Below are 24,600 nucleotides of genomic sequence, written 5' to 3'. Positions count from 1 at the left end.
ACTAGTCTAATAAATAGGAGGATTTTAAGAATCACTTCTAACATGGTCTGAGCATGTGTTTAAAAAAACTAATCTAGCATGATTTCAGGCATAACTGTTGCCCCTGAAGAATATTTGGATCATCTGCATTGGCATCGTTTTTAGAGAGCACCAATACTGCTTTGATAGAAGTAGCCTCGTGGAACATGAAGCATCGCTTCTTGCTGAATCAAGGAAATATTATCTGCATATATGAGGTGCATGTGTCATATGCTCGAATGCTGTTTAAAGGCTGCTAACAAGAAAATTACTTAACTTGCCTTCCAGAGATTGCTTCAGTAGTCTATGCTACTCGATCATAAACAATTTACCATAGTGAACATTCATCAGAGTTGGCTTTGCAATGTTTATGCAAAATACCACAATTGCCTACTAAACATGTGACTGCACTAAAACTTGGAATTAATGACCAGTAAGATTTATGGGACAGCAAAACTTAGTTTATTACTCCTGTTTCTGCCATAGTTTCTTACAGTAATTACTAGAAGGAACTCTGGTGCTGGAGTCGTACCACCATGGGAATGATGGGAAGCACATGGATTTGTCTGATATTCGTGCTTGTGAATTCAGACGTTCTTGTGGCTTCGTATATTATACGCTATATAAATCTTATTGTCGTAAATTTCAGCGCAGTCTATACTCTTCGAAGTGCAGAAGACGGCGCCAACACGCACAATTGCTATTAATTGCAACGATTGAGCTTGTCCAGGTGGCCAAATCGAAAGGCGCCAAGCGTCTCAAGGCACTGGTATGCCCGCGATAAATTCATCAGGGCGCTGCACTCGCTTGTCGTTCCATGCCTCCACGGCTTAATGGTTTCAATATCAGACTTCTGTTCTAGAGTTCCTGTGTTTGAATCCTGTCGTCGGACGATTTTAATGTTTATTTATTTATTACACAGTATATTGTTGAAAATGACTAGTTTACAAAGTCACAAAGCCGTTTGAAGCCAAACAGACGAAGTTTAGGCAAATCCATGTACTTCCCATAATTTCCATGCTGGTACAGCTGTTCTTGTTTGATCTCCTGTGGACACTAACGTCAGAGGTCCCTCTAGTAATTATTGTATGAAACTTATTTCTGCACCTCGCTCGTGCAGAAGCGGCACCACACCTGCTGCATAAACATGTACTACCTTTCGGCCAAGTGCAGGGAATGCTGTGAACTCGCCCTGTACAAAGCGTGCACTAAGTAAAACAAATCACAACATGCAGTTGCTGCCACGTTGAACTGGTAGAATGAGTAGTGAAATGCAGCACCTCCTGAACTAGTTCAGAAAGTGCAGGTTAATCAAGTGGAGATTATATAGTAACAGAAGTTCAGTGATTCTGCATTACATTCACGAAATATACTTCATGATACTTTTCCATTTATTTCCTCAGTTATTAAGAATCCCTTTTGCATTGTTGGACAAAACTACAGAATGCCAACATATTTTCTAGCATTCACTGGTAGCAAAGATGTCAAAACTTGTTCTAGTTTCTGGAATGCCTCTTTAGCCGTTAACCCCCAAGTTAATTCCGGAAAAATGTACCAAATTTTTTACGTACTCAATTTTTAGGTGTCATTCTCATTCTAAAAATATATAACTTCATTGGTCTCTGGTTAGAAATACCACAAAAATAGGAGCTGCTCTTGCGGGCAGCTTTCCCTCAATGCCGACTGTAACTCATCTTTGACAACAAGAGCAGCGTAACATCGGGCAGAAAGAGTGCGACTCGTCATTGGCGATATTGGTACTACGTCCAGTCACTAGTACAGCTTGGGATCAATAGTTAAAGGTTGCGACTTTGTTGCTGCCCAATTTTAATTCTGCAGCTGTTACACTTGGGTGTAGCGTCTGTATCTACGTGTGCATGCATTAAAATGACTTCACGCTAGAGCAAAGCAACTGTAGTGCAGAGAGGCATTAGTCATCTTTATATATTTGCTTTGTAAAGATGCACTAAGTTTATCTTTTGCAGTATAGACTTGGCGCTCATTGGCCAAAGATGCCCTTGTGCTACTAAAACCTATCATTTAATTCGCTTTCGGTTGGTGAGTTTTATTTGTTTTCCTTGAACTGTGCAATTCTCACTCACAGGACTGCATGTCATCTGAGGTGTTTCTTTTTCAATCAAGAATGTTGAGGTTGTGTTTGTGAAACTCGATTTCCTGCCTCAAACGAGCTTGTGCAAACCGACCAAGCTGATAATTCTGCCTGCTTATATATTAAATATGTTGCGGCTATGAACCCTCATAATGAATGACACATAGTATAAAAATTTTATCTAATAAAACAATTTAATGAAATTTTTCATGTTTTTCGTGTTCATGTTCACTTCTCTACTCTAGTGTCCTGTCTGCATGCCTCACCTCTTCTTTTGCATATTAAATATCGCATAAACTTAAACCATGCTTTTTTACCACAATGCAGGGGGAAAAGGTACCGGTAACACCATGCATTCAGTATGGTGGCCCAGATGTGTATGCAAGCAACCTCCTTCATGTGGACCAAGAACTAATCTGCAGTGTCTCGCAGACTTCCATGCGAAGCCCTCAACATTCTCGTCTCAGTGGAATGGCTGCTCATCTATCTGCGTGTCCATCACCAAGACGGCCAGTTGTAAAGCTCCTGTACCCGTTTAAGAAAGCTTAATATTTTTTTTTATTTAGTTTTCATGGTTGGCGGTAGAATCTTAACATTTTCGATGTTTCTAACATTTTTACCTGGCATAAAGTGGTGCAATAACTTTAAACCAGTGTAATGTATTTAAGTGATGCTCACTCTAATGCCTATCTGGTTTTGTTTGTGTTTAAGAAATTTGAATGTCTGATGAGGTAACGGCATTTGAATTTGTCATTGTGGCTCGTTTCAATGAGCTGCTAGGAAATAAACGCAAAGCTTATCACACGCCAGTTGTAGCATTTTTGTTTTCATTACTAAAGTATAGAGGTTTCAAAAGATGGAAAGTGGGGAAAAAAGCCTCAAGAACATAATCATCCTAGGATTGTCATGTCCTTACAACTCTGCAATGACTAATGCCTCATACATCTTGGGAGCACATTGGTCGCAGTGCCTACAGGTATACTTGATAAGAGAATAGCTTGCACTCAGATTTGAGATTTGCCACGCAGTTGATGGCTGATGGCTTTTGTTTGTCGTCTTCATGTTACTACTATGTATACAATATCCATTTAGATCTGCTGCGTTTTTTTGCAGTCACCGATATATATATTTTTACATAATTTACATACATACATATATACATATATACATATACATATATATACATATATATATATATATATATATATATATATATATATATATATATATATATATATATATATATATATATATATATATATATATATATATATATTGCTACGGGGTAGTATTCCCAATCACAAAGAGCCGCGCAGGAAGAAGACGAAGACGACGATTGGAAGCTAGCGCGGGCTGTTGCCTCTTGGTCAACTGCGGCGTATTGCCTTGTAAATATACTTGTAAATAGCTTTTCGTCGGTGTCTTCCTACGTAACATATTTGGTGGAGGTGGACGCTCCCTGTACCTCGTCACGGAGCTTCGCAGTGGACGGTACGTCGAGCCTACCTTCATGGCTCCCGGCGACGCCAACCCGACTCCACCGGCTCCGACACCTGCTGCCCCTTCGACGACCTACATCACCCTCTCCGCTCCCCGTGATCCTGGCGTATTCTCGGCAAAAGATGCGGAAGACATCGAGGACTGGATCAGCCTTTACGAACACGTCAGCCGCAATAACCGGTGGGACCCAACTATCATGCTCGCCAACGTCGTCTTTTACCTCGGTGGCACACCTCGAGTTTGGTATCGGACGCACGAAGATGAGCTGACCAGTTGGGATTCGCTTAAGCAAAAGCTTCGAGACTTGTTCGGCAACCCCTATGGTCACCAACTTGCCGCGCAGAAGGCGCTTTCTGGTCGTGTGCAGACATCAACGGAGCCCTACGTCACGTACATTCAGGACGTCTTGGCTCTATGCCGCAAAGTTGACGCACACATGACTGAGTCCGACAAGGTCTCCCACATCCTCAAAGGCATTGCCGATGACGCCTTCAACTTGCTCGTATTTAACAACGTCGCGACGGTGGATGCAGTTATAAAAGAGTGCCGGCGCCTGGAATTCGCTAAAAGCCGACGTATCGACCAACAGTTTGCCCGTCTGCCCAACACCCCAGCGACATCTTCCTGTGCCGACGCTCCTCGTCCCAACAACACTGGCGATGTTACCAGGATTGTCCGGCGTGAGATCGAGGCCGCCTATCCGGCTGCGTTCGACTCCAGCCCCTCCAATGCACCCGCAGTCACTGTTTCCCTGATCCAGGCAGTTGTCCGCCAGGAGTTCGCCAACTTGGGTATTCACACCATCTGCTCAGCCCATCGCCCTGATCCCCACCCGGCATCTTCGATTCCTCCCCGTCCCGCACCTTCTTACCCACCACGTTTCCGCAACCCCTCTGAATGGCGCACTGCAGACGACAAGCCAATTTGTTTTCACTGCCGTCGAATTGGGCACATTTCTCGGCACTGCCGCAGTCGCTGGAGTTCCCTGAACCAGTCTACATATACTGCCTACTCTCACCCCCCAGGTGGCCTTTCTCGTCCCTATGCTGCCCGCTCAGATAATGCCGCCACCGATTCTCCTGCGCCGAACCGCCCCTATTCTCGTTCGCCTTCGCCCCAACGACGACAATCTCGCTCTCCCCAGCCCCGTCGTTCCTATTCGCCGACTCCCTTCGGACGCCGCTCCCAGCCGGAAAACTAGACGATGCAGCGCCTCAAGGTGACGCTGCATTGCTCCCTACGCCGCCAAATCCTCTCCTGACGTTGCCCACTCATCTGAACCTTCTTGACGTGCAAGTCGACGGTGTTCCTGTATCAGCTGTCATAGACACTGGGGCGCATTTGTCGGTAATGAGCGCGGATCTTCTTAACCGGCTGAGGAAAATAATCACGCCCGCCACGACGCCTGTTGTCCGTGTCGCCGATGGCGGAACAGCCCCCGTAATTGGTATGTGTGCCGCCCGCGTCTCCTTCGCCGATCGCTCCACTACCGTGCTATTCACAGTCATCGCTCACTGTCCCCACGACATCATCCTCGGCCTCGACTTCCTCTCCGCACATTCTGCTCTCATCGATTGCTCCGCCAGTACTCTCCACCTCGACCTGCCTGTTCTGGATCCCGCTGAAGAACACCTTCCTCGCCTCAGTTCCGTCGACTTCGTTCGCTTGCCACCTTCGGCACTGACTTACGTTGACTTCGTGTCATCCCCACCAGTGCCCGACGGTCACTACATCGCGGCTCCTATGCAAGACGTCCTCCTTACACATGGGATCACACTACCTCATACTATTTTATCTATTACGGCGAATTGCGTCTGCCTGCCAGTGGTCAATTTTGCCTTGACGACACAAGTGCTGCCACGCGGGATGTCTCTGGCCCAACTTTGCTCATTCGAGGATCACTCTGTAGCATCGATTTCAGTAGACGACAATTCAACCGATCCTCCTCTACCATCGCAGTCGGCAACTTGTACCATCGCCAACTTACAGAAAATGATTGCACCCGACATGCCCTCCGAGCACGCTCGTGCGCTCTACCGCGTTCTGATTTCCTACCAAGATATTTTTTACTTTAACGATCGTCCTTTGGCCCAAACAACAGCTGTTAAACATCGCATTAATACCGGAGATGCCCCTCCCATTCATCGCCGCCCGTATCGAGTATCACCGGCTGAGCGTCAAGTGATTCACACCGAAGTTCGCAAAATGCTTGCCAAGAACATTATTGAACCGTCATGTAGTCCATGGGCGTCACCGGTTGTGCTGGTAAAAAAAGAAGGATGGCTCATGGCGCTTTTGCGTGGATTATCGGCACCTTAACAGGGTTACCAAAAAGGACGTGTATCCCCTACCTCGGATTGATGACGCCCTTGACTGCCTCCACGGTGCTCGCTATTTCTCCTCTATTGACCTTCGCTCCGGCTATTGGCAGATTGCCGTGGACGATCTCGACCGCGAGAAGACTGCCTTTGTCACACCCGACGGTCTTTATCAATTCAAGGTGATGCCGTTCGGCCTATGTAACGCTCCTGCCACTTTTGAACGCATGATGGACTCCCTTCTTCACGGTTTCAAATGGCCCACGTGCCTGTGCTACTTGGACGACGTTATCGTATTCTCCCCAACATTCGCTACGCACCTCGAGCGCCTCTCAGCAGTCCTGGACGTTTTTCGGCGAGCCGGTCTGCAACTCAACGCATCGAAGTGCCAATTCGGCCGTCGCCAGATTACCGTCCTTGGACATCTCGTTGAGCTGAACGGAGTGCAACCGGACCCTGGCAAGATCCATGCTGTTACGCACTTCCCTGTTCCGAAGTGTGTCAAGGATGTGCGCAGCTTCATCGGCCTTTGCTCGTACTTCCGCCGTTTCGTCAAAAATTTCGCGGCCATAGCACGACCACTAACAGAGCTTTTGAAAAAAGACGCCCCTTTCCAGTGGGGCGATAACGAGGCCTCTGCATTCTCGCTTCTCATCGATCTTCTCACAACGCCTCCCGTTCTGGCCCATTTCGATCCTTCTGCGCCTACCGAAGTCCGTACTGATGCCAGCGGTCACGGAATTGGCGCAGTACTGGCACAACGCCAGCGTGGCCACGACCGTGTTATCGCTTACGCCAGCAGGCTCCTCTCGCCCGCGGAGCGCAACTATTCCATCACTGAGCGTGAGTGTCTGGCCCTAGTTTGGGCGGTTGCGAAGTTCCGCCCATACTTATATGGCCGACCCTTTTCCGTTATCACAGACCATCACGCGCTTTGTTGGTTGTGCTCCTTGAAAGACCCTTCAGGAAGACTTGGTCGCTGGGCATTACGCCTCCAAGAATATTCGTTCTCTGTCACCTACAAATCTGGCCGACTACACAAGGACGCTGACTGCCTCTCTCGCTACCCGGTAGACGAGCCTGACGACGCCGACAGTAGTACCACCGACGGCATTTTCTCTGTGTCTGCCTTCGCTAACATCGCCGATGAGCAGTACCGAGACCTATCGCTGCGAGTACTCATCGAGCGTCTGCGCTCTACACCTACCGACGCATCCGTTCGCCGATATGTCCTCCAGGGCAGCATTCTGTACCGAAGGAGCTTCCTCCCTGATGGCCCTGATCTTCTTCTTGTCGTACCAAAACATCTACGACAAACTGTGCTCTTTCAGATGCATGACGCACCCACTGCAGGATATCTCGGCGTAACCCGCACGTACGACCGCGTCCGCCGCCGCTTCTATTGGCCTGGTCTTGCTCGCTCCGTCCGACGCTATGTTGCTGCCTGTGATCCCTGCCAGCGTCGGAAAACACCTCAGGTGCTACCTTCCGGTCCTCTCCGGCCGATCACCGTCCCTGTGGAACCGTTTTTTCGTGTTGGATTAGACCTCCTCGGTCCCTTTCCCACGTCATCCTCTGAGAACAAATGGGTAGCCGTCGCAACTGATTACGCCACCCGATACGCTATCACGCGGGCTCTACCTACCAGTTGCGCCACTGACGTCGCGGACTTTCTCTTGCGTGACATTATCTTAGTGCATGGCGCCCCGCGACAGCTGCTTACTGACCGCGGTCGTAACTTCCTCTCGAAAGTTATCGCCGACATTGTGCGTTCCTGCTCTATTCAACACAAGCTGACTACCTCATACCATCCTCAAACCAATGGCCTGACAGAGCGCTTAAACCGTACTCTTACTGACATGCTGTCCAAGTACGTTTCGAAGGACCACCACGATTGGGACGTTGCCCTTCTTTACGTCACCTTTGCTTACAATTCTTCCCGGCACGACACCGCCGGATTTTCTCCATTTTATCTACTCTACGGTCGCGAACCGACCTTGCCCCTTGACACGGTACTTCCTCCTGCTGCGACCTCAACAACCGAGTATGCGCGCGACGCCATCGCCCTCGCCGATCATGCACGCCAGCTTGCCCGTGCTCGACTGACGGACTCGCAAACCACGCAGCAGCGTCGGTACAACGCCCGCCACCGTGACGTACAGTTTTCGCCTGGTGCACTCGTGCTCCTGTGGTCGCCCTGTCGTCACGTTGGACTTTCCGAAAAGCTCCTTTCGCGGTACACAGGGCCCTACCGCGTGCTGCGCCAGGTGACGCCTGTGACTTATGAAATTGCTCCTGTAAGCTCAACCTCGTCATCTTCTCTGGCGTCTAGTGATGTCGTGCACGTCAGTAGGCTCAAGAGCTACTACACTGCTTCAGAGTCCAGCCTTTAGTCGCTCCGGGACGGCGCTTTTGCCGCCGGGGGTAGTGCTACGGGGTAGTATTCCCAATGACAAAGAGCCGCGCAGGAAGAAGACGAAGACGACGATTGGAAGCTAGCGCGGGCTGTTGCCTCTTGGTCAACTGCGGCGTATTGCATTGTAAATATACTTGTAAATAGCTTTTCGTCGGTGTCTTCCTACGTAACAATATATATATATATATATATATATATATATATATATATATATATATATATATATATATATATATATATATATATATATATATATATATATATATGTTCGTTTCAATAAAACTTTAGTTGAGAGTTAGCAGCTCATCCTGTCTGCTACAATCCAAGATCATGTTACTGTACCAACTCGCCCAATTTTCTATCCTTGTGTTAAAGACACGCTCAGACTTTTTCTTACTTATGTGATCGGTTATATTTGTGCTTTATAAGAAGATGCAGTGCTTTTCGAACGAAAACGTCGAATAGTTCGTAGTCAGGTTACTAAAAAAAACTGTTCTGCTTAAAATTTAATTGAGCAAGCCTGTGCCATTATTTGGTGCCTATGTCATTGTATTGGTATGGTTTTACTCCTTATTTTCCTTTTTACATTTAAAATTTGCAAACATTATTATGTAACCATTTCTCTTTAATGAAATAAATACTTTTCTTCTGACATTCATTTCGTCACAAGTTTTACAATAATTTTGTTCAATTAGGTAACCTTTAATATATGGGGTTTTACGTGCCAAAACCACTTTCTGATTATGAGGCACGCCGTAGTGGGGGACACCGGAAATTTCGACCGCCTGGGGTTCTTTAACGTGCACCTAAATCTAAGTACACGGGTGTTTTCGCATTTCGCCCCCATCGAAATGCGGCCGCCGTGGCCGGGATTCGATCCCGCGACCTCGTGCTCAGCAGCCTAACACCATAGCCACTGAGCAACCACGGCGGGTAATTAGGTAACCTTAGACTAGCTGATTCTTATTCTGGTAGCTTAACTTACAATGCCTGTGGAATATTCAATGCAAGCACATGATGAAAAATAAACTAAATTATTTGGTATAAGCAGGTCACTGGCAGTAAATTGAGCATACATATATTTCAGGAAATAGTGCATGCTTATATATTGAACAGCATGCACAGCTACACATGCTGTTTTGTTCGCAAATGCTGAAGCATTATTCGGCGTGGAAGCACTTTGTTCTTTGGCTTTCAGTGCTACCTTTAAGTCATATGTGTGAAAGTACTAGTAGAAGCATCCCGTGGAGACAGGGGCGTAGCCAGGGGGGGGGCTTATGGGGCTTCAGCCCCCCCCGAAATGTTTTCGTGCTGTCCATGCACCGCCGACCAAAGCGACCCCCGGCGCCGGAAATCACTCTGGATTTTGTCTAGAATGTCTTTTTGACGCTCGAAAAGACATTTAACCATAAAGATTGCGAACTCGGGCGGGATTTCGTGGCGACGCCCATACACCGGCAGTCACATAACGCCAAGCAGTCCTATCCGAGCACAAAGTTTCAAGGGCGCTTTGATTGTGAGCGGGCTCGCCGCGGCATCTCACTGAGGCCACGGAATCTATGGAGCGCATGGATATCAATTGCGAAACTTTATGGGTATAAATATAATAAGCTCTTGATGTGAAACGTGCATTGACATTTCCAAAGTTGTGCTTTAAATTTTCAATTGCGGAACTTTGTGGCTTTAATGTTGTCTTAAACATTTGACGCCAAAGGTCCACTGACTTTTCTGAAGTCTTACATCGGAACATACAACGAGACAAGCCAAATCAACGCACTAGCAGACGAGTCGACAAAGCACGCAGCGAGGTCCAATGAGACGATGCGTTGGGGTGGTTCATTTGTGCCGTCATGTCACATAAAGAAATATCAACATTTTTTTTAACCTACGCCAGAACATCCATGTGAAGACACTAAAGCCAGCCAAAGTAACTACGTTCTTACTTATTTTTTCTACTTTGACTTTTATTTGCTGAGGACACATTGAGCCCCTTCAATTTTTTTTTTTGTTCTCGCTACCCTACCCGCGGGCTGCCAGAGCGAGCCAGAGCGCATATGTTTTTCTCGTATGGCCCCGACCACCGCGCGGTGCACTTCGGTGGGCGTTCGGTTTGCTCTGGCCGAGTGGATTTTCACCTGACAGACTTTTGGAAGCTTTCTGGCTAGCAGACGAGAAAAAAAAAACAATGGTCGCTCGCTGCCATCACTGTGGGGACTCGAAGGATTGCACCGCGTTCCTTGAGCGGAACCTTTCCGGAAAGTCTTGTTTCGCCGGTGTAGGATACTGAGCAGTATGCGTATGGTTCTCAGTGGGCTAATCGTCTCATGTTTACTTCGGTATTAATTCCGTAGCCCCACTAGGTGCCCGATGTAGGCATTCGATTCTGGCCAACATAGTTTCCTATGCGTTCTTTTTTTCATTTCGGTGCCTCCACCCCACAGAAAAAAAAATACATTGTTGCGGCGCAGCGAATTGTCGCATGGTGAAAGTTCGAGTTTGATACTTCTTTTACGGAAAGTAATGGGCGACGGGACGCTTCAGTTTCCGGATACGTTTATTATATTATTTCGAAAGCAATTATATGGACACCCCAGGCGCATTCCTGCCGTCGCCGTCGCCCTCATGTTTCGTATAAAGTCCAAGGGTGATAAAATCGTGACAACGCGCTGCATGCAGTATGTGCGAGTGAAAGCGTAGGAGGAGAGGTGGAATGGGTGAGCCAACAATGGTGGCTCAGTCTTGTGTGCGCAAAGGAGAAAAGCGGGGAGCAAGCGCGCCACCTTCCGTGATTGTGCAACATGTTTATTTGCCTTGTTTGACGAATTACATACAGTTACTTTTTCTTACATACATAGACTCATTGGATACTTATACGTATACTTATATATTTTTTTTTGTCCAGGCAGTACATTGTACAGTACATTGTACATTGTACAGTACATTGTACATTGTACAGTACATTGTACAGGCAGTACATTGTCTGCCTTAGTCAGGCAGACAATGTACTGCCTTTAGCCTTGCCATCCAAGACCTTCACTGTGTCTGAATCAATGCTGAATAAAAAAAAATATCTTGTTGCGAGGTTTTGTGTATACAGGCAGTGAACTTTGTTTCCAGCGACACTTTTTTGTCCTTTATCAAGCCGTATTTTCGCATTTGTATATCCCATTGTATCTGTATTTTTAATGTACGGGGGTGAGTCAAATGAAAGTGCGCCTACCCTAACCACGCAATAATGGTTCGGTTCATTATCTGCGAGGCATGGGCGTAGGAGAACGGCATGTCTCATTTACAAAAGTGACACGCAGGTGTGAAGATAACTGTTCTTTAATGCTCTCATACAGTGGGTTGAATATGGTTGGGTCACATAATGGACACTTCAAAAGTTGAACAGCTCGGTGTCACGAAGTTTTTGACAGCTAAAGGTGTTTCCAAAACAGAAATTAATCGCCGTATGGCTGCCGTTTACGTTGAACACGGCATTTCATTGACCACTGTGAAGCGTTGGAGCAAACGGTTTAAAGGACGTTGTAAAGACATTTTAAGACCGGGCCAAAACCATCGTGCAATCACCCCCCACACAATTTTAAAGGTTCATGAGCTGATGAAACAAGAACGGGGGATAAGCATCGATGAACTGGCAGACCGTCTGAACATCAGTCACGGTTCGGTTCACGCCATAATTCATGAGCTTCTCGGTTATCGGCTCTTTGGTGTGCAATGGATCCCTATGATTTTGATCCATCGCGAGAAGACGGAGAAGTTTCGCGCTGCCTTGACTCATCTGATCGGGTATCACAATGAGGATGACGACTTGTTTGCATTTGTGATCGGGGACGAACCTTGGTGCACTACTACGAGCCTGAAACACGGCGGCAAAGCTTACAGTGGAAACATTCGTATTTACCACGCCCAAAGAACGCAAAGGCCATCATTCCCGCTGGAAAGGTGTTGTTGACTTTTTTTTCGGTCGTCAGGGTCCATTACTGATAGAATTTGCTAAATCTTGAGAGGCTATCAATTGTTTCCGATATTGTGAAACGCCAGAACGGCAGTGTGTTGCAATCAAGGACGAACAACGTGGAAAATTGACGAATGGGGTCATCTTGTTCCACGACAATGCCTGTCCCCACGTCACTTATGTGGTTAATACAAAACTGGCAAAGTTCAAGTGGGAAACGCTGCAGCATCCGCCATACAGCTCCGACCTGTCACCTTGCGACTTCTACATTTTGGGGCAACCGAAAAAAGAGCTCAAGGGAACCAGATACAGACTTTTTGAAGCAGCAACCCAAGGAGTTTTATAAGACGGGAATCACGCGACTCGTTAATCAATGGGACAAATGTCTAAATTCTCATGAAGACTACTTTTAAATAAAGTACCCCGTTGTTGGCTCACATTCATTTGACTGGCCCTCGTATATCTTGCAGAATTCCTGCTTTTTATACGTGCCCTCTGTTGCGACTATGATTTCGGTGCAATTACTCACGATACATGACCGGTGACAGGTGGTCCTGCGTAATACATTAATACAAATTACAGCGTCATTGAGATTTTTCACTGGCCATTGCATATATACAAGAATGTAAGCACGGTTCTTAAATGACAAAGTTTCGTTGACATATTTGTCCTCAACTTGTTCAGTTCATTGCCTTTTAATTTTTCATATCAGTGGCATGCACTGCTTTCCTGGTTTTGAACTGATATAGTTCTAAAGTTCGTGTGATATTTTCTTTACTTAAATAGACAAAAATATGGAAGCATTGATATCAGTTATTTTGGGCAAAATTTTTGGCACATACGAGTATATTCTTTTGTGAAAAAATACATATTTTATTGTTTTGACTGTGCATAGCGTTCAAGAATTCGTTTGCAGCATCTTTGGCAATGACAATGCAGTTATTATTCATGGATTTGACCCCTTGACAAATTGTTTAAGAGGAAGCTTTAGCTCGGGCCCGAACCGATGCGGCCTATTCAAATACTTGTAAAACGGAGAAACGCTTTTCTTAGATAATCCTGCTAATCGCTTTTGTTGAAATTCGTTGCACTTGAGAGAGAAAGTTAAACCCTTTCAATTTCAAATTCAAATCCTTTCAAATTTTTCAAAATATTGAAAAATTTTCAATATTTTGAAAAATTCGACAGTTTGAAAAAATAGAAGCACGAGGTTTACAAACTAATAGCTATGCATGAAGAACAGACATTGTGGTTCTGTAAATGGCATCTATTATAACAGTCAAAGCGGACAAGTTTGCTGTGTCAATTTGTATCTTACGTGAATTGGTTACGTTGTGTACAAGGGTTCTGCACAAGCCGTATTTCCACAGTACCACATTTTTTTGAGATTCATGTGTGACATATTCATTTTGTCCGCTGTAGATGCACTATTAGATGCAATTCACAGAATTGTGATATCATTTTTCATTGTTGAGTCACGGAGTTTTAAGCTTGATAGTTTCGTTGTCTGAAAATTTTCGATTTGGCCAATTTTTAATAAATAATTGACAACCTAAATGAAAAATTCGAAACCAGTAGTCACTAGAATTAAACTTTTTCTTTTAAATGCAACAAACCGCCTCAAATTTGGTGAAGTGGTTGCAGGGAAAAACGAATTCCCCTTCTACATGTAGTTAAATAGGAGCACCCGAGCTAAAGCTTCCTCGAACACAATTTCTGGCTACGCCACTGGCCCCATATATATATATATATATATATATATATATATATATATATATATATATATATATATATATATATATATATATATAGTGGCGTAGCCCCCCCCGAACAAAATTTCTGGCTACGCCACTGCGTGGAGATAAATGACAACTGTGATGAATAGAGGTATCAAATGTGTGCTTAAACGGCAAAAAACTGCTTGACAGGCAAACGTATGCTTCTGTAGTACTGCACTTGTTACCGTCGCCAATCCATGCATTGCTTGCACTCTATTGCATTCAATATGAGCTACAACAACGAGCTGTGGTCTTTCCCTCCTGGTGGAGCTGGCGTTGCGAAAATTTTGACCTAGAAAAGTGGAGGTCTTTAATTATTTCTGAAATGCATGTAACCATGCTTTTGGCTGTGTGCTGTTTCCACGGGGTTATAAGTACTGGTGCACCAAGGTGCGAGAGATCCTGTGTCAGTGCAGCGCGCATTGTTATTGCGCTCTGCATGCTGCCGGCATTGTACTGTCACTGCAGAGGAAGATTACGAAAAGCATGGCCTGTGTGCCATGCTGCAATGGCGAAACCTTAAAATGTTTGCCTGAAAGGGTCGCACGTTTTGCTACCACATGACGGACCAGAAGCGCAATATGAGGACGCCTCACAGATTCTGGCTCATACAGAACAAGGTAGTACCATAGCTAAGGCTAGGCAGCATTCACAACAGCTAGTCTGCCCATTAACTACATGGCTGTAGTGAACACTAAAATACTTGCAGAGATAACGCCCTTTTCGAAGAGTGTTGTCCATGCTACACCCATATTGAAAGGGTGGTGTCTGCGTTACACCCCATATAGAAAGGGTGTTGTTTGGTTTTACACCCATAGGCGAGGTGACGTCATATTAACACCCCTTCTTTTGTGGGGTGTTAATTTGCATCCCGTTGCTTGGGGTGTAGCAATACACCCAAAAAGGGTGTCACCCATGGGACAAGTCATTTACACCCTTAAGGGTGTTAAAATGTTTAGAGTGTAGCGTGCGAAACTGTGGTCTACAGGAAGTCTGTATGAAAGTTATGCAGGAATAGCTGGATATAAGAGGGGAATTCTTCGGTCGCACCCGTAAACAACCAACGCCAAGCGTTTACAGCCAAGTATAAGTGAAGCACAACCCTGCATCAGAGCAGTCAAATTACACGTTGCGTAACGTAAGGTAATAATTCCTTTCTGGAGTACGCTCAAGAGACAACCCATGGCTGGCCTTCACAAGCAAGTGCAGGCGTGAAATGGGTTAGCTTGACGGTGCTCCCCCGTAAGTACAAGTATGAGCTGCTGAAGAGACACCAGTGTAGACTGCTTGAGCTTCAAGAAACATAGAACGCCTGCCAACTGCTGTGCGCGCAGCATTAGTTTTCTCGTGAACTGCAGCCACTGCACTGAACGCTGAATTTGATTGTCCTGCGTGGCTGCTGGTGTTGGTCATCGTCCTTGCGAGAACCTCAAGTTACTTAAACAGAATCATTTTGTCAACCGTCTTTCAAAACATTCACTACCTCACTGGTGTACAAACACTGATTCTTCACTCGTTAAACACGCATCATTTCCACATTTCTCATTCTTCCGTAGTTCTTGGAGAAATTAATAGCCGTATACAAATGGGGGTCAGATGGCGTACTCTGTCTTGTGGTGCAGTTGTGTATTTTTTCACAGCGCTAAATGGCAGAATTCACTGGCAGGGTCTGTATTCGTTCACTCTTTGCAGGCTTTTTATAAACTCGAATAAGCTGCAGGAACACGAAAGACATTTGGTCGATAAAAAGAGTGCCTGTTCCGAACAGAACAACGTGGAGAGAGGCGGATGTCAGTGCACAATAGTCTCAATGTTTCCAGCGCCGGGCTCATGCGCTACGTTATTTCTGGGAAGGCTAGATATCAGTTATAAATGCTTTGTTTAGACATAGTTGCCACATTTCCGAGTCTCAGTAGCACTGTTGTGAAAACATATCAGGGGAGAGTGCACATATATCTGGCGAAACATTTTGATCCGCAATAATGTTTACTTTCTAGCGCGCGTGCCCGACTTTGGAGCACCAGTCAACTGACGACCTTTCTAGCTTCGAGTAAATTTTTAAAGAGCTATCCTTTAAAGAAGATTTTTCAATAAGGCTTCGAGCGAGGCCATGTGGTATGAGATCGCGCTGTTTACAGCGCCATACGTTTAAACAAAGGACAAAAAAGAAACTGACATGCATGTTCAAGGTTGTAGGTATTGTAGAGCCTTCAAGTGTTTATCGACATTACCCATAGTCAGTGTCTGGTTAACAAGACTTGAGGTTTCCTGAATCGGGCTTGTGTGATTATGGATGGGCTGGGCAGCTTCTTGAAAAGGGTGTCTATATTGAGCGATAAACGTGCTAAAACTGAATTTAGACATCACTAAAGGCATTCTAGTGACCTCTGTTCACTAGTAAAAAAATACAACAGTTTTACTATGGGCCTACGCGAGAAATAGAGTGCTATTATGTCGCCGCCTAATCTGGCGCTCACTTCTATTTTGCATTGCACACAGACACTTGCTGCATACTGCCACATCTAACGGCACTTATGTATGGTGTTGTTTTTAGAATGTGTCTTAGCAAATAGTATTTTGAATGTAGCCAAAGAAGGAGGTTCTTACAGTGGAGGAACGGGCAGTGTGCCGCACTCGTCTTTGCTCGTGGCGCATTTTCCCGTCTCCAAGAACCGAAGGCTCCCTTTGACGCAGTGGCACCTGGCGTCCACAACAGCGCAATCCGCTTGCTTGTCGTCGCACTGGCATGGTGCGCAGTGCTCTTTTTCTTGCGGCGTTGGGATGCTAGGGAAAAAAGTCAGGAATTTGAAATCGCAAATCGATGAAAGGCTAGCGTTTGGTCACAAAAGCAAGTATGTTGCTTGTTGCGTTATCTCTAGCGCATATGACGGCACACCATGGACCTCGTATGAAGTGCGAAAGAAGCGTTAAAACTACATGTGAACAATGATAAGGTTGAATTTATATGAAAGAACCAAGTATAGGGCTGTAAAAGCTACCCATTTACAACGTGTTCCAGTGATAGCTTTGCAGTTACTTCCGTTGCTCATCGTGAAGGGCGTGGAAAGATGAAGATAGGTCGTCTATATCGATAATTGAGATACGGGAAGTCGCAAAGGCCGCTAGCAGTACGTTTTCCATCGCGTGGTAGTCGAAGCGGCATCATCACCAAGCGAGGAAGGGGTGGTAGTTCAACTTGATATAAACTGTGGCTATAGGAAATATGTTTGGAGCAATAGAAGAAGTATTCTTGTGCACCGTTTAGAGTAGTCTATAAGGATGGCTAGTGCACGCCAGTGTCATTCACAATTTCTATTTACGATGAAATGGTAATTAAGCGAACAATTAGCAGAGCTTACGGTGCGTACCAGTGTATGCTGACGGAAAATTTGTCGAAGATCTTAAGCGAATTAAGGCATAAGAGACCATTCCTCCCGTAACGTTACCTACAGTACAAAAGGCAATTTTCCTAGTTAAGAACAAACTGCACACCGATGATTAGGCTATGACGAGGACAATAATTTATTTTGGTTGGTGTGGATTGCCGAATTTATTTTGGTTTTGCGTAGCCGAAAAATTGACCAGTAACATTTCAAGCAAATGTAGTTGAAGATAAGGACAATATGAGCGATGCGCTGACTTGAAAGTAATTTTATTCGTGGGGCTAAATGATAGTTTCTGAAACAGTGATATTTGGATACGATAGGCATATTGCGATGGTTTATTTCGTTTTCCATCATTTTTACGAACACTAGTTAAGCTATTCTTGCTGATCCGCCTTTCTTGGGTACGATAATATGACTGCGGAGCAGAAGCGCGCCTGCGACAATACTGCAGGAAGTATTGACGAGCAGTTTTTTCACGTTATCTTAGAGGAAAGATAGAGAACACAGTACTCCGATTCTTTTACTTGCAGCACCCAATTTGACATAATACTTAGGATTTACCAGCTAGGGACTGATATTTTTCCACATTTAGGTTCGGCCGTCCAATTTGCCACATCCGAGAGTGTCGCTTGTTTCACGCTGTCCTGAAAAGACGAATGGTGCCTGCGCCTGTTGGTGGGTGTTTATCACCTTCGGTCCTGCCTGTCAGGTCAGCTGAAAGATTGACGAGCAACTTCAGCAAAAATTATTGTGGTCGTTTACAGAACAAGTTAGCGCAATGTCTATCGGGGAACATAGGGAACCGATCCGTATATCAAGAATAGTCGGCGTATACAAAGGAATGTGAGAGCTTATTAATATTGAACCGGCTAAGAAGGCCGACGTGAGCAGCGTGTTCTCAACGAATTCGAGGCTGTGCGAAGCTCCGCAACTGAGTGCGTTGCCGGCTGTTCGGAAATCAATTACACATGTTGTTACGTGGTAGAGACGGTCAAGAACATAGCAACAAAACTGTGAATGGCTAAATTCTTTATTGAGCGCCCATGTGCCAAGAGAAACAGGCGGCACTCAAAGCGCACAGATAACGGTGAATACTGTTGGTGATCGTCGAAAATTAATGAGCGGGTCAAGCGCGTCTGCTTTTATACCTGAGTCATCGTAGGTTACAAAGAAATCGCTCGTGCCCGCGTGTTTTCCAGGAAGTACTACGCCATTAGCGTCGAGCATACATACGGCCAGATTACGCAAAGTTCGGTTACGCCATGGGATATGCCATCGATAACATTCCAGAAATTTCCGATACATGCAGGCGCCTTCTGCGTTGAGCGATAACATTTGCTGGATGGTGAAACACCATCAACCCATAACGGTACAAAAGTACTCGTTGTAACAGGCGATTTCTGTAAAAAATAACCTTATGAAATTCGCGCCGACTTAACTCGGTGTGCCTTGAGTAAAACAAACGGGCTGTACATGATCACAGAAACAACCTGTGCCAAGCTCGCCCGGTCTATACGTGCAAATGCATGTACACAACGTGCTCTTCTATAGCTTTTGCTTCATTGCCAAGAGAAATTATATGCACGCCTTGGCCTAAGTGTGCGTGCGCATGACGCATGTTAACCCGTACTCTAGAACACACATCCCTGAAGATACACTGTCGACTCAATGCATAGATGAATGCTATTAGCGTCCCTTTTCAAGCAGGGTAGTGGGTTGCGCCACGAAGCTGTTGTTAGTATATTGCCTAATGTCCTACCTCAGATAAAAAAGCAAACACGAAGAATTCTCATCACCAAACTTTCTCAACCTGTATTCGTAACATTCTTTTTGTGTGCTTCCGTTAGTTTCGTTTCCCCGGTTTTTTTCCACCAATCTTCCAATCGCCCCTTTATAGCGCAAATGTTTCCTTTTTAGTGAACTCGGTGAACCGAAGCGCTTCAAGGAGGCCACACGTGTCCTAATGAACCGCTGGGCAGGTATCTTCCCATTCTAACAAAAAATTTGCCTAGCTCTACCGAAGAGAGCACCTGCTTCGTTTCCCTTGTTGTATCTCACTTGATAAGTACTTATTCCAAGGCGTCCTGATATCGCTTCGAAATATAAAGAGCTTCCCTTTGAGTTATCATAAATTGTTCCTTTCCTGATTTCGCTTTTTCGTCTTAGGTAGTTGCTCATAGAAAGTGTCTTTTCCATTGCCGCATCCTATGAGACTATCTATGCATTTATGACTTTCGGTTTGATGTTCTTTGTTGCCAGTTTGCTCACCAAACGCATCGCATATTTGCTGGTAAGCTTCCTTGTTCTTTTCCTCCTTGTGAGTCCTAGTTCTTTTCTTCCCCTTTCCTCCCTGTGAGCCTACCAGCTTTCAAACAGCCAACGTATCCTTGTACTTTCTAGGCCCGACCATGCTTCGGTGCCGCTGCCCCTGAGCAATGGCTTTCTTAGAATTTCGTTTGATTGACTTGCCAAGCGCTAATGGGCTCGGAGTACTCCCTACGCCTTGCCCGTTTGCCTCTTATGGACACCGAACCCATGGGAAGCGGTGACAGAGGAGAGCACATGCTAGAGCAAGGCTTCTCTCCCTGCTGCTGCAGTCCCAGCTCCCCCTCATGGCTGTGCGAGCATCCGAAGCAACTCGCACATTGCCCGTGACACACCCTTAGGTGCTGGGGAGAGCTCTTTTCCAGAGGCCGGCTCCACTCAAGCTGGATTACATGGACACGCAACCGTCTGCATTGTTAAGGCACGCCTGGACCATGAATGGTTGTTGGAATCCCCCAGGACCAACTTACAAGAACCGACTTCTGCGCTGGGGCCTCCAGTAAGCTGGATTACAGGGATGCGCAACCGAACCCTGGCCCTAACAGCGTGGTCATTGAACTCTCTCACAAGGACGCAGTCCCATACCGAGGCGTCCAAGTAGTTGTACTCTAGGGGCATACCAAAAACCCTGGCTATTTCAATATGGTTCTTGGTCGCCCTGTGGGTCCTTTTACCCAGGTGAACATTGATGGTAACCTTTCTTGAACTTAAGTCGGTTGTACTTGAACTCATCCGACTACATTTGTGTGCGCGTTGATCAACCCCTTGCACCCAGGCAATGGGTAACAGAAGCTCGCCACGAGCCTCCGCCAAGGTCCAGCGATGGTATAGTACAACGCCACACCCTTTAGCGTCACAAAGCGTCACATGTCTTCTTCTTTCCATGCTGCTGATCTTCAAGTGCAAGGAGGAGTGCAGTGAGCAGTTTGCTGCTTCTCCAGCTGCTCAATTTAACCTATTGCATCTGTTAAAGTCACTCTCAGTTTTTTGACACATTCCGTCATCATTTCAGTATGATATCGCAATCTACTGCCATGGCCAGGTTCCCATTTTGATTATCCGGACACCTCTTGCGTATAGCCCTTCATTCTTAAAGCAAATATCACAGAAATCTTCTGCTTGTGTGAGCGGCTTGTTGTGTCTGTATCGTGCAGGAATTCACTTGACTCTTGTCCGGTGTATTCGCATTTGTGGAGTTTGAATACGACTGCGCAGTAATCAGCTACGCACCTCCTGCTCCATCTGCTTCTTCAGTTCTTTTTTGCGACAAGCCTCTTCGGGATATTTAGGGTCCGTGCAAAAATGTATGAGGAGCCACGGCGCGCCGGACTTCAGGTTCGTGTTCTGTGCCCAACTTTGTGCAAATAGGTGGTGGCATATATAACCAGTCCCGTGGCATCTAAAGCGCGGCAACATTCTGGGTTCGTACGGTGACAAAGGTGTGAGCCAGCTGCAGTAATTTACAATACGATGATGCCTAGGTGTCTGTAAAGTCGGCAGCATCATTTGATTTTCAAAGCACCAAAGGTACCGCCTTTTTATTTGGCTGCTAGTATTGTGGCTGTTTCCGAGTCCAGTGCAGTTCTGCGAGTTCGCGGATGCAAATAATGTGTTGCCGGTTTTAAATGGTTATGTTAACAGTGTTGGAAGCTTAAGTAGGTCATGTATGGCTGCAATCTTCTTGTATAGACTGTCAGAAAATATTTTTTGGCATGGCCTGCTTGGTTCTGGGCGCAATATAGAGAGGACGTATTTTTCTAGAGCATGTATTTTTCGTTCTTCGATACCAATATGGCCTTGTATAATGCAGTTGGGTTGCATGAAGACCCGCTGGCTTGAATGTCATGCCGAACAATGTTGTCTTCACGCTCAGGAGGTTCCTTTGCAGGTCTCTTTTTTGCGGTTACTGGGGAGATTATGTGCCACTGTCACCCCTATTGCACCAGAGGTTATGTCGCTGACTTCCATTCGCCTTGACATGATGCTCTCTGAAGTCTAATTGATTGGAAAAATTCACACGCACGCCATCGTTTCCACTTAGTTCTAGGCATCATTGTCACACTGCATTGAAAGTGCAAAAAGCAAATGGAAAACAAGATAGTGCACACCATTAGTCTAGGATTAGGATTTGTGTATTATTACACTCCTGGCAGGAGCGCACTTACATAGAGGTCTGCCATATTATATAAGAACCACAGCAATACATGAAAACATGAGCCATGCTTGCATGATCATGGGTCATTCAGTGCAACATCAGCAACAGGTGCTGATGCAACACAGGTGCAACACTGTAAAGCAGAAGCTTTACAATGAACACAACGATTTTGTATGTGTCAGTGGTAGCTTTTCTTAGAAGACCTTAGTGTAGCCAGTACAGTAAGGGCACCCAACAAATCATGTATTTGACAGTCAGTAAACATGAATGAGAAAGACAAATGCATTAATTGAATAATGCATACAAAAGATGACTGCAATTTCAGAAGCACGTGTGTGTGGACTCGTTCACATAATGAAGCTGCCAAGCTGTGGCGATGCAGTGCACGGCACGCTGTTATGAAAATATTTGTTCATCTGTGCTAACTTCTATATCAGTGCCTTAGTGGCGACTTCTCCGCATTGCAGGACTTGAGCCACGTGACCACACTCGACAAATAAAGGAGTAAGCGACGTATGAAATGCAGATATACACTTGCTACCTTTGCAAAAAGTAACTCCCGATTCATTGCCGCCAATCAAAATACGAGACAGAAGGCGGCGCTGTATGCGCTCGATTCCAAACCACGTGATGTAAACATCCGGCTCGAGGACGGCGTCCTGGATGTGCGTGGCTTGGTAATTCTTGTTGGGCTGCGTACGCGAGTTCGTGTGTAAAGTCGTCAACGAATAAAATGCCACAGCGCTACCGTTCAGCCCTTAAATGTATTCCCTGCTCCATCTTAGAGTACCGAGAATCGCTCAGACATAGCTACGTGATTAAGGTAAGAGGGGCTCAGATTCCCGTGGAACTCGTATGCTTTCACTTACTCGCCGTCGTAAGTTTCGCCATGGATAAACAGTGCTCGCCATTGCGTCTTTCTTCCGCTGATGACTGTACGTAAATTTTGTAGCGAGAACGACTGAGACATGGCCACATCAAGGGAAGAGGCATACAGATTCACGAACAAATTGTGTGCTTTCAGTTACTCTCTTTAGTACGTTTTGCAGCGTGATATGTGGAGCGTAGAAACAGTAGTCGCAATATGTGTTTCATATGTTCACGATTGTAGGCATGTATGTGGGTGCTAGGACATTTGCCAGATCCCGTGCATTCTTTTAGTTAAAATATAATAGGCGCCTCTCCAATAGCAGGCGGCAGGGAAATCTCCGCCGCGCTTCACTGTTTGATGATCGTATGTTTGAGAGAAGATAGCGCTTAAACTAACAGCCGGGGAGAAGTGCGAGAAAACGCGTGCGATGATGGACGTGGGTATAAGCTGCGAAGGCATGAGCAACATTCTCCTACGATCACTTTCACGTGTTTACGGCACCTGACGGGTCGGCCGTTATCGGATGACAACATTATTGGAAGACTGGGAGGTTGAAAGGGGAGACCGTGGTTGAATGTCGTGGATTGTCCTTTCACTATATATGTATGCTATGTAAACAAAAACTCCAGACTCAGTCGACTAAGTTACCTAGTGTAGCTTTCCGCATACGGTTTCTCCCAAATCTTTGGGTAATAAAGTGATTCTGAGAGGCACTTCTCACTTCACGATCATTTTTGTCACTGCACAAGTTTTCTTCACAATGGATATACCGCAAGACATATCCGAAGTGTAGAGCAGTCTTGGGGACTATTGGACTTGGAAAATCTCAAGTCGGAAAGAAAAAATGGACTTGACTTGCATTCTTTACACCAATCCCGGCATTGCGTACGCCAGTGCTCAGTTTTTACATTATTTAACTTTTCCACTAGGTTGAGCATTATTTTGAATGCCTTCAGAGCGTACAACAATTTCCTACAGTTTACCATCATCACACAAATGCGGTGCCCTTACTTTCAGAGGTTCCTCTAATCCTCTGCATTTAGCTGCTTTACTTTTCATTACAACATAAAGAGATGAGACTAGCTTCCTTACGTTGCATACTTTTCTTCTTCACGAGTACCATGGTAGTTTGTAAAGAAATAAGAGCAGCTGAAAGCACCATCATCAGCTTCATTGTCTCTTTGTAATCCTTATCCGTAAAGTAAGGATAACGTGTGAAAGACTTTTCACAGAGTTTTCATATGGACCCTTTGCTACATGTACCATGCTGAGAAATTCCTTTTGAACTGTGCTGCACTGTGCTTTTCTAATTAAGTCACATGGAAAGGGATGGTACTAGACAAATGACGATTTTGTTGTACTTGTACCGCACAGCAGCGGAAAGCACCATCATGGCGCCATCATATAACGCATTCCTATGAAGGCTTCAACAATTTTTTTTTACTGCATCAAAATAAGAATGATGATAAAAAGCAAATGTAAGCATGGCACAAACTTAATGGAACACAATCAAAGAATCAATTCTACAATGCTGGTCAGCGCCTTCCCATAGACTTATCCTGGAACAGAGACATCCGTGCCAAACTGGTTGGAAGCAACTGTCACCTGCTTCAAACCCTTGCCGAACTCTCTGTGGCACAGGAGGCATGCTCATGTATGCTTTCATCGAGCGGCCGTGAGAGAGTTAAACGAATACAAAGGAAACGCAAGAATAATTAATTTTACATTGTGTTATAAATGCTTACAGGTGCAGCACTGTTAG

At 45.4% G+C, this 24,600-nt stretch overlaps 1 protein-coding gene across 7 annotated transcripts in view; it reads right to left on the bottom strand.

The window, feature by feature from the left end:
- Positions 1-24,600, bottom strand: part of LOC135914494 (low-density lipoprotein receptor-related protein-like) — a 172,151-nt gene that overhangs the window by 66,925 nt on the left and 80,626 nt on the right. For 6 of the 7 annotated variants that reach the window (XM_065447372.1, XM_065447377.1, XM_065447375.1 and 3 more), the window contains one exon: positions 16,709-16,885. The exons of the other annotated variant lie outside the window; for it this stretch is intronic. In XM_065447372.1, coding sequence (XP_065303444.1) covers positions 16,709-16,885 — 177 coding nt within the window. The remainder of the gene's footprint in view (positions 1-16,708; positions 16,886-24,600) is intronic. 7 annotated transcript variants of the gene reach the window in all.

This window comes from Dermacentor albipictus, chromosome 8, assembly GCF_038994185.2.
Source record: "Dermacentor albipictus isolate Rhodes 1998 colony chromosome 8, USDA_Dalb.pri_finalv2, whole genome shotgun sequence".
Classification (NCBI taxonomy): Eukaryota; Metazoa; Arthropoda; class Arachnida; order Ixodida; family Ixodidae; genus Dermacentor; species Dermacentor albipictus.
Note: the sequence above shows the minus strand (reverse complement) of the source record. Positions and strands in the feature narration are given on the sequence as shown.